Below are 10,903 nucleotides of genomic sequence, written 5' to 3'. Positions count from 1 at the left end.
AGCTCATTTGTTTATCTTTAAAATGATTGGTCAACGGAGGTCATGCGCCCATAATGTATGCAAAAAGAGAAACACAATAAGAAAGCTACAAAATTGCTTCATTTATTACGTCTTTGTTGTTTGTATATCTCAAGATATATTATTAATTAATTTATGAATTCATTTAATAACAAAATGTAATTAATCATTCTAACATTTTCTTTGTAGCATTGTTCTGTAAGCTGACAATTTATCTAAAAAATGAAAAGACAAAATAAAAAAGGAAAAAAGAAAAGTGTTTAATAATGATGTTTAAAAAAAAGTGGGGTTCTCCATAAAACAGTAGGACTCATTAGACAAAACAGAAAATTGATGTTTAAATTAGCCTTATCTGCACACCACAACACAAAATTATTATTATTATTTTTGTCTTAAAACAGATTAATTTCCTCCAGGGATTGGTCAACTTTTCTTTAAGGCACTATTTATTCTTCTTCTGTGGGGATGTCTCTATAACACAAGTGTTACAAGATAAATATGAGTGTTCGCTCTGTGCTCACTGTTTAAGAAGCAGATTTTGGAGGCCGTGGCTTGAGTATTTTAGTACGAGTCTTGTGTTCCAAGCTCTGCTGGTTTGAAAGTATCCATTTTGCTTAGTGTGTGTCTATGAGAAGATTGAAATAAAATGCAATCGAGCCATAAAGTATTTGATCTTTGTTCTATATAATGGATTTTATGACTGTTAGATAAGTACTAAAAGATTGATTACAGTGGTAAAACAAGGCCAACCATATGCAACACAGTTTATGCCAACCCAATTTTAAGTGTTGAAAAAAAATGCATTCATATTTCTCTCTGTTTTTAAGGATGTCTTGATGAAAATTATTTTACCTTTGTTTGGGGACTGATATTCTAAGATCAAGTATAGCCAGGATCCTTTTCTAAAGAAGTCAATGTTGATGGCTGCAGTTGCATTAAGAGTGTTTAAATGTCTTATAAAGACTGTCATCTAGTGTTGATGTTGTGCAATGCAGATAATGTGAGCCATAATCTTATTACAAATTTACAAGTCTGAAGTTATGAAGATCTGGTTCTTTGTAAGGCCCCACTGGATACATCCTTGCTCTAACAAACAGTAGTTTCACAAACCTCTAGTGATCACTAGAGACAACGTGATAAATGTTGTTGCTGTACATCCCTTTTGCTCAAGTCCAGGCAAAACTAAGGGAGAAACATCATTAATCTTTTCCAAAATAAATGATTTTTTCTTCCACAGTATTATTTGATTTAACCAGGTGAATGTTTTTGCTCTTGATCTGTGGCAAACTCAAAGATCTGTACAGTTTTGGGGTAAAGTCAGGGGCTTTTATGTTCCATGGATCAACGGGAATTACTGGGTTTTGACTCACAGAAAAGAGCAGCTTTCTTCTGAAATCAACAGACATTGGAGTTTCCAAAGGCTCAGGAAGATTCATTGTGAGTCAGCCACATTTTAATGCTCAGAGCAATAATCTGAGACCAAACCATACACAATTAGTAGATTAAACAATGATCATCGGAGTACGTTTTACAAGAAAATAGTATTTCAGTCTTTCTACTTCAAAATTTCACTTTAATTCAGTGTGTTACCTGCAGATTCTTTGTAATCATTTGAGAAATTTACTAGAAATTTCGGAGTAAAAATTATTATTATGCAATTTTTTCAGTGATATGTAAGATATATAAAATTGTTCATTAACAACCTCATACATGTAATATTATCTTAATTAAGGATCTGCAGTACATATGCAAAAGTAGGCATAAGATTACATTTAGGTGATAGACGTAATTATATAACATTAAATTAATAATAAGACATAATACAACAACAAAATTAAGAAAAAAAATTATAAAATAAATAAATAATTTATATCTATTTCTATCAACCTTACAATTTAAATGAAAGAATTCCTAAAATCACTTACCTTTCTTACAGCAGAGTGGCTGTCATTCAGCCATGACAAAGTAGATAGCAAAGAGTTCAAATTGATGTGTGTGATACAATTTATTTTTCTTTCTTTTTTTTTTTAAGCCAGCTCAACATAGAGTACTGGATACAATAAGGTTCCCAAGCAGCAAAAGTTCTCATTCAGAGACTCTGTGTGATGGACAGAGAACAGTGGGGACATTGTTGAGGAAACAAAGAGACGTCTTAGCAACCATCTAACTATGAATTAAAGTCACTTTAAATACCTATGAGATATATCTTCAATCAGTTATTTTAAGTAATAAAAAATAATCCTGACCGTAAAAATGTGGGGGGTGGGGTGCAGGTTATAGGCTATTTATGCTTTCTGAAGTTTTTAGCAACAAATATCACACTTTCATAATTAAATTTCTTTCATTCTCAATTTGGCTTTTTGTCCTAAATTATACCTGTTTAATTGATGTTATATATTTTACAAGTTTCTTTCGTTTTTTATAAGTTAATGCAAAAGTTCAGATCTTTCAAATCACAACCAGCAGAGGTTAGCAAACAACTCATTTAAATATACCAACTCTCTGGATTTCCATTTTTATACAGATCAAGTCTAATCCTCTTATAATATCACATAATTTATAGAAAAGATAAGCTTAGTAATAGAGATAAAGAATACTTTTCTATAACGATCTGTAATAAAAGCAGCAGTCACTGGAAATTAATAATTCACTGTAATTTTTATGGTATCTTTTGCATTTTAAGATCAAGATTAAGGATGGGAATAGATGAAGAAAACAGATAAAGCTAACATATTGTGAATACATTACGAGCAAATACAATTTCACTAACAGACCAGAAAAAAGGTTTCTGAAAGATTAAGCAGTTATAATAATAAAAAGCCTTCAATGTGATTACAGTGGAGGGTACTGAGGGAATTGGTATGGGTATTTATTAAGAGTGTAAGCCTCATTCAAAGCCAAGAACAATAACTATAAAGATAACGATATTAGAGTACACCAGCGAACGATATCAGTTTTTTTTTTTCTAACACTTTAGTTCATCTTTATTTATTTGCAGCATTTAGACTTTGTGTTATTTTAATTGCTAATTGCACCTTTAGGTCATGGAAAAGTTTTGCTACTGATGACTGTTTACCGTCTGCTTTTCTCATTAGGTTTCACAGCTGTCTTACAGCATTCCCTCTTTTATCCATCTCAAAGTAAAAACGCTGGGACGCTATGTTGTGGTTTCGTTCTGCCTAATGAGTATCATTCAGTAAAAATATACAGTGTGGAGGAAGAATTTAATTATTTCATACAGACTGTCACCACCTCTCGTAGAGAAGCATAATGGTGTTATGCCACTGCTCAATCTTCATCCCGTGAATGTTATTCACATCTTCTTTGAGAAGGAGTAGCCTTGATAAAAACAGTTTAACAGATGGCCTCTGGTTATGTGATTTCTTCACAAAGTCTCACAGGCATCACACAACAGATTGTGTTTAACTTTCTCAGAGTAGAACTTTGGCTTATTTACATTATCAGTGAAGAATAATTCTCGTTAATACTCCGTAAGGTCATAGGCAGAGACATATCTTGTGGATAATGACACAGAAGGGCAAAAACACACATATCTTCTCTAAAAGATGTACGCTACAGACAATATTACCCTCTGGTTCTCTATTCAGACAGTAAGTAAGATCAATTTAGCAAATCATGGGTCTTTCTTCATCTGTGAACACTTCTATCCCTGTGGACATTTAGAAAATAAACTCTCTTAAAAACAATTTTCAGACTAGTAGGCCTACTACATTTTTTTTTTATCATGTGAAGCATTTTGTGATGATTTTTTTTTTAATTTTTTTTACATTTTTATAAATGGCTCAAATCTCCTTTGTTTTGCTACTCCTACTTTCATAGGCTGAATTTTAATGTCTATTTGATAAAATAGCTGCTTGACTGAAGATGAAGACACTACTTAAAAATAGCCTACTTTCAACTGATTTTTCTCTATTTTCCATACACTTTAGTGTGTTTAATTTCATCTTAAACATAACTCACTAACAAGTACACTTCCCCGGTAAATAAGTGCATTAACATTTTGAAATACTTGATTGGTCGCAAAATTGTTTGTCTCTGTGGTGGAAATGAAGGTTATTTACATTAGTTCTGAGAAAGGAGCATCTTTCGTTTGCAGGTGCTATTTGGTTCGATATTTTTTTTAAAAAATGCATATCTTAATTTAATTTTTCAATAATATTTTTTGTGCCCAAAAGTATGCAGAAACTTATTTTACCTACCATTCAAAAATTTGAAGTCAGAAAGATTTAAAAGTCTTTCATTTATCAAAGAGTAATCATTCAACATAGATGATAATAAGGGTCAAATAAGGATAATTTGGGTCTAAATATGTAAATACAAATGCATTTGGATAATTTAGATATTTGAAGTGTAGTACTGTTTGAAGTATATATGTGACCATAGACCAGTTTTTTCAAAATTGACATGTATACATCATGAATAAATAAGCTTTCTATTGATGTATGGTTTGTTAGGATAGGAGATTATTTGGCCGAGATACACAACCCATTCTCACTCCAAAGGCGTCAAAAACTATTGAAATCAGTAAAACTGATCTGAAGAGGTGAACAAAAAATCGAAAAGTTTAAAAGCGGTGAGTAAGTGGGTTAAATACAAATGATGAACACCTGTGTCTTTCCAGTGACTGGCATGGAGTGACCAGATAAAAAGGCCGGGAGTGAGCTGGAGAGGAGAGGGAGGCTGACTGCTGCCTGGTGAAGTTGATTGTACATGCTCTGGAGAAGACTTATGAATTTCATTTATACAAATTGTGCCATTTTGAGCACTGGTAGCGCAACGTTTTTTTTGTGTTTATTTTTTGTAAAATAAAAGTCAAAAGTGCAGGCAGCAGCAGTCTATCTGACCCCGCCCTCTTCCTTCCGATCATTGACTTTACTACAGTATTCTTGTCAGTTAATCTGTTTTCCTGATGCAGATAAGACTCCAAAGATCACAGAATTGGAGAAAGGAGGACTGTGTGATGTCCTTTATGGCATCTGTTCTTCTGTCAGAGTTCTTGGTCAAGGCTTTAAAAAGTCCTACAAGCTCAAGTGCATTGTGAAGGAAAAGGTGACAAACCACACAAGCACTGAACTGGCAAATCAAAGTGATTAAGTTCTAAACTAAAAATGAAGTGTATTCAGTATGACTTACAAACTGGTTGAAAATGACCTGTTTATCCATTTTGTAGGTGTCTATGATGGACTTCAGCAATGCAAAGACACTGACTCTTTTTGATGGCCCATGTCAGATTTGTACAGTCACCACATCGGTTATCTGCTCACTAAAGGTCTGTGCCATCCATTCTCTTTCAATTCGGCTTTGGTTTGTATACACTCTCTTGATACACGGCATCTGATGATATTGTCAGGTCGTAGTCCCATTAATCACAAATGACCACCAAATTGAAAGATATTTAATTAATAAAGTCAATTTTAGAGATTTAGATCTCTATCATTTTAGTCCAGAAAAAGCTCAGTATATTGATATGACATACTGTAAACACACTCAGACAGCACAGAGAGACTGTATCTGCCATGTTTCCTCATGTTTATTTAGACTATTAAATTACTTTCCAAAGAGGGAAAAAGTCTTTATTGTTTCACTGTGATCTTTTCTTTTTTTATTTGGTTTAAGTCTTTAAAGTTCATGTGGACGAATGGAAAACCACTGTCTTGTGTCTGCAATGTTGTCCACAAGGTGGCGACAAAAGGCTTCCAAAAACATGTTAGAATCCTTACCTCAGTATAACATTTTTATAATGTTTAATTGGTAATAATTATATATTTAATAGGCACATACATAAGAATTCGATCGAAAACGGTAAAGGCATTTAAATGTTATCTTTCTGTTTTCTGTTCATCAAAATATCCTGGAATTGCTCAAAGATTGTTTTAATGTTGTATACAATAAATTATGTTGTGACTTGAATAGTAATCTTGGGACTCTCTAGTAATTTTCCGAAGGATTGATACTGTGGAAGCCCATTTCTGCCACATACGAAAAAAAAAATCATGCTATGGTAAACCATAATTATGGCAAAAGATGCAATTCTGAGATACTGTACCGAGTTTAAAAAAAAGTCAAAATCATGACACAGGAAGTCTCAAGTATGAGATGAAACCACAAGTCAAAATTTACATTAAAACAATTATGACATAAAAAAATCACAAATAGTCAAATTGAGAGGTAAAAAGTTATAGTTATGACATATGACATGAAATTGACAAAGCGGAAGCTAAGCTAGCGATTACAGATTAAAGGCCTTTATTAACTCCCAGAGCCATGTGGAGCACTTTTTATATTGGATGGATTAATTTTTGGAGGGCTTCAAAATCTTGACCCCCATTCACTGGTTAAAATTTATTTTTCAAAATTCTGTCTTCATTTACTCACCCTCAAACTTGTATGCATTCCTTTCTCTCTTTTTTTGCAGAACACAAAAGAAGATATTATGAAGAATTATATTTATGGTTGGTAACCATATAGTTTCAGTTCTCATTGGCTCAATGTCAGTGGGAACCGAAACTGTTTGGTTACCAAATTTCTTAAATATATATTCTTTTATGTTTCACCAATGAAAGAAAGTCACACAGGTTTTGGAATGCCATGAGGGTGAGTAAATGATTTTCATTTTTGTGTGGACTATCCTTTTAATATCTGTGATTCTAATAAATCTTCATTGACTGTAAGTTTCAAAAAAGTTTAATTGACTGTAAGCCTTTGTGCTTAAACGGAGGGACTTGTATCAAACCAAACATCTGTGCTTGTCCTAGTGGCTTCTATGGTTCACCATGCCAGATAGGTAAACCTTTTTTATTTCATATTTCAATAAAAACATATATTTAGATATTATCAGTTTTGATATAAAGTGATCTTGCCAGTGTGTATTTTGATATATGTGTGTGTGTGTGTGTGTGTGGACACAAATGTAATCAAAGGAATTGAATCTATTGACAATCCTTTCCCTAAAATAACATGTAAATACAATACTTCAAAAAATGTTGATGTAAAAGTGCCATTCCAACAAAACCAGACAAGCAAAAGGGTTAAAGTGAATAAGAAACATCTAAGATAGCAATTATCTACACCAGCACAAAAAAAAAAAAAAAAAAAAAAGCTCAACTTTGACTAAAATGTGACAAAAAAACGCTTTTAAGAACAATTAGTTCTTAAACGGAAGTCCTTTTTATAATAAAAAAAAAAAGAATGGCCTTCCTTCTTTTTGTTAAATGTTTCCTTAACTATATGGTATTCCACAGGTTCCTGCTGAGGTAAATTTATATTTATTATAATATATATTTTATGACACCTGATTCATGTTCCACTTTGTAATGACCTCAGAACATCCCACTAAATATTTGTTTAGTTGTTTTTTAAACGTAAGTTTAGACCTTCATTCTCCCAGAAAAATGACAGGTCTTACAGGTTGGAAAAATCCAAAATATGAATTAATACAACATTTCCATAAACTCCATTTCCATTTCTGAAAGCTGGCATGTTGATGTGAACACCATACTCAAAAAAAAAAAAATCAAGAGTTACTGCTCCGCGAAGAGCTAAATAACCATAAAATGAGCATGATCAAATGGAAATTGCAGCACGCTGTTTACCGTTACAAAACAAATGCACAGGAAAAAATACAATTGTAACTGAGTAGTCAAAGTGGTTTGAGTGTTTGCAGCTCCATGTAAAATATTCAGCTGCTATCATCCCTTTTCCCAAAATGTACTACAGTGCTTCTGTCTATCCAAGCAAAACCTTCAGCGCTGTGCTAAAGAATCGATAATGATGGTGTAGAAAGACATCAGAGCTCTGGCTGAAACTTCCTGATCAATCTTGATGTTGTCACCCTACAGTACAGACTTCATCATCTGCCATTTGTAACACTCCGGACAGGCTTTTGTTTCACGACATGGGAACAAGATGGACTGTGGGTCATACGGAGCGGCGTCACTGTATCACACTCATGTGTCCACGTGAAGATGTGGTGTTTGAGCCACAGTCCACGTACAGGTACTTCTCCAGAGACACCTGCTCAGCGTGGCCAAAGTACAAGACAGTTACAGTCATCCTGGAGAGACGAGAACATAGTATCAATCATTTAATATTCATATTTATTTATTATATAATATTATAATACTTTGGTTAATGCTTATTTTATCTAATAAAGAGCTACCATTCTTTTCAACAACAACAACAAAACACTGAATAACAAAAATATAAATACAGTAACATTTTTCTAAAAAAAAAAAAATGATTTTATGATTTTACATAAACTCTTTCAACAAACAACTAAAATTAAAAATGAATCAGATTTTTCATTAAAGAATACTTACTGCATCATGACAACAATGTTATGCACTTTAATTGACGGCATGGTACAGTAGTCACTGTAAAAACAGATGCACAATCAGTAAGATAAAAGTTTTAGGTCTAATGTAAGACCTGACTGGCAAATACTCACAATATGTAGCTCATCTCATTTGCTATGATCGTGGGAACAGTGAAATCAACCTAAAAACGAAACACTGACATTAATAACAGTTGTTATCTTAGAAATCACACATATGCAGGGCACTTATTTCTTTCTGTTCTCTTAAAGTGTTAAACTGAATGTGATTTTCCTCACCATGTATACAAATTTGAAACAGTAAGGATATGGATTGGTATGGTTGTATTATACACTATTATATTTCATATTTTTATAGAGCACCATACTATAACAAATATTACATGACTAATAATTTTATATTATATTTTAATTATTAATTGTATAATTACTACGAAGTTAAAATTGTGCAGATTTCTTTTGGGTTTATAATGAAAAATATTATTATTGAAATATGTATTAACATACAATTATTATTCATTAATTAATATATTTGAATGAATTAACATGTACCTGACGCATATCCAGGGGGGTGATAGTGGTGACATTGCTGACAACAGACTTTCCGATAACAGTCTTGTAGAACTGCACCTGTGCTGTGATGTTGGCAACGCTAATTGAGTAGTAATTATTGTTGGTGATGTTCAGGGTATTCTGAGAAAGTCAAAAAATACTATTATTAAATACAGTTAATTATATACACGGCAAGAAAAAAACATGACTTTTCCAAAAAGTCCCATCTGATCTCACTATTAAGTCCAATCCCTCCACACAAAAAAATAGAATAATAGATAATATTTGATAATATTGTAATTCTATAGATATTACCGTGATATTTAGATAAATTATCCGCCGGTCTCGGTCGAATGTGACGTAGGCTGACTTCACCCCAACATAAGAAACGTCAATAGTTTGAGGGAACAGGAAGAATACAGCCAAACCAGAAAGTAGCAGACACAGAACGACTGATAAAGACACGTACAATGTCCTGTGATAGTGCAAGAATATCCAGTCAGTTATCAAATATATACTGTAGTATATATCCAATGCTGATTTGAAACGGATATTGAAATTAACTTACGTTCGTCTTGGCTTCAGCCTCTGGTCACTGTATGGTATCAGAGCAACTAGTTGGTTTTCTAGGTCTGTGAGAATGTCCAGGATAGGAAGGAAGTGCACATAATTACATCTTTACAAGTCCAAATAATGATTCATTCAAGCAATTTATTGATGCCACTAAGATTAAGAACAATTTGTTAAGTTGCAGCTATATGTTGATATAACATATATAGTAATGGATGGTAAATGGATGGATGGAAAGATCTGTTCTCACCTCTAGGTATCCTCCCCGTCCCTTGACAAGTAGGACAGGTGATGCTGTCTCTACCTGTGAATTCAACATATGGAAACTGTGACACGTCATGTTTATTGTCCTCAATAGGAGACTCTGTGTTTTTAATAAGATTCTCCTGCTCCTCTTTTTGCTTCGGCAAGGAAAACAGAGACTTCCCCATGGTTTGGCCTGCCTTCAAAGAGAGAAATCATCCGTCAAATTTAGTGAATTACAGTGCAAGTCATGAAAGATCACTCATATCTATATGTTTATGCAGTGGTGAACTTTAAAACATATATCTTCCACGTGACAAAATATGACAGTGCAGGCTGTTTTAAAATGCCATTCTGTCTATAAAATATACGTGATGTTAATGTCTTATGGTGTTATCAAAATATTCTGACTTTCAACAACTAAACAATATATTGTCAGTATCCCTCAACCTGGTAAACCTGCTTAATGTTTAACAGATACGCAAATGATAACAGCCGATGCGAGGACACGAAAATCTCGAGTTGGCGTAATATTTATGCCATAGCAATGCAAAAATAAAATGCGCTTACAGATTTCAGATTAACGCATTTAGATCGATGCATTTAAAGAGCATTATTAATACGCACGCGACGAACATGCATCGTGATGTAAGAGCAAATGGGCCTAAAAACAGGTCAAGCACCATACAAAATGACTCTTATTTTAAGGTTCGATATGAAAATATAGTGGATAGGATAAGAATCAATGTATTTTTACCTTCAACTGAAGGATTCTACCTTCTGTTTATATAAAATTGCGGTTGCTATATTGTTACTCTGTTCCAACACTGTTGTTTAGTGATGTGTCGTTCGTGAACGAATCGTTCTTTTTGAACGAATCTTTTAGGTGAACGAATCGTTCTCGTTCACGCTATCCACTGACTCATATTTCTCGTTCAGTGAAGTTCCTCCCTCCACAGCAGCGCGGCGCTATAAGCAGCGCATGCGCAGCTCGGTGAACCGGGTAACAAGCATTTCATCCTGTCAAAGAATTACTCAACCTCGAGCCAATAGCCTTCGAGTATGAGATGTGACAGAGTATGTGATTTGTTCAATGTAGTGAACGAATACGCCCTTCAATGAACGAGTTTCATATGAGTCTGAACGAGATCTAGAGATCTTATCGTT

At 33.5% G+C, this 10,903-nt stretch overlaps 1 protein-coding gene across 1 annotated transcript; it reads right to left on the bottom strand.

Moving 5' to 3' along the window:
- Positions 1-7,124: 7,124 nt before the first annotated feature.
- Positions 7,125-10,571, bottom strand: LOC113059027 (transmembrane protein 106B-like). Its single transcript, XM_026227266.1, has 8 exons — positions 10,494-10,571; positions 9,744-9,936; positions 9,492-9,555; positions 9,239-9,398; positions 8,924-9,064; positions 8,486-8,535; positions 8,358-8,411; positions 7,125-8,092 (listed from the first exon to the last, which is right to left on the bottom strand). Exons 2-8 carry the CDS (start codon positions 9,922-9,924, stop codon positions 7,972-7,974), a joined length of 771 nt encoding a protein of 256 aa, XP_026083051.1. The 5' UTR covers positions 9,925-9,936; positions 10,494-10,571; the 3' UTR covers positions 7,125-7,971.
- Positions 10,572-10,903: the final 332 nt, after the last annotated feature.

The sequence above is a fragment of the Carassius auratus genome, chromosome 40 (genome assembly GCF_003368295.1).
Source record: "Carassius auratus strain Wakin chromosome 40, ASM336829v1, whole genome shotgun sequence".
Taxonomy (NCBI): Eukaryota; Metazoa; Chordata; class Actinopteri; order Cypriniformes; family Cyprinidae; genus Carassius; species Carassius auratus.
Note: the sequence above shows the minus strand (reverse complement) of the source record. Positions and strands in the feature narration are given on the sequence as shown.

Coding starts and splice junctions, on each gene's coding strand:
- LOC113059027 (XM_026227266.1), bottom strand. CDS start 9,924: ATGGGGAAGTCTCTGTTTTCCTTGCCGAAGCAAAAAGAGGAGCAGGAG. Junction 9,065..9,238: donor TAATTTATCTAAATATCACG/GTAATATCTATA, acceptor TGACTTTCTCAG/AATACCCTGAACATCACCAA. Junction 8,093..8,357: donor AACATTGTTGTCATGATGCA/GTAAGTATTCTT, acceptor TCGTCTCTCCAG/GATGACTGTAACTGTCTTGT.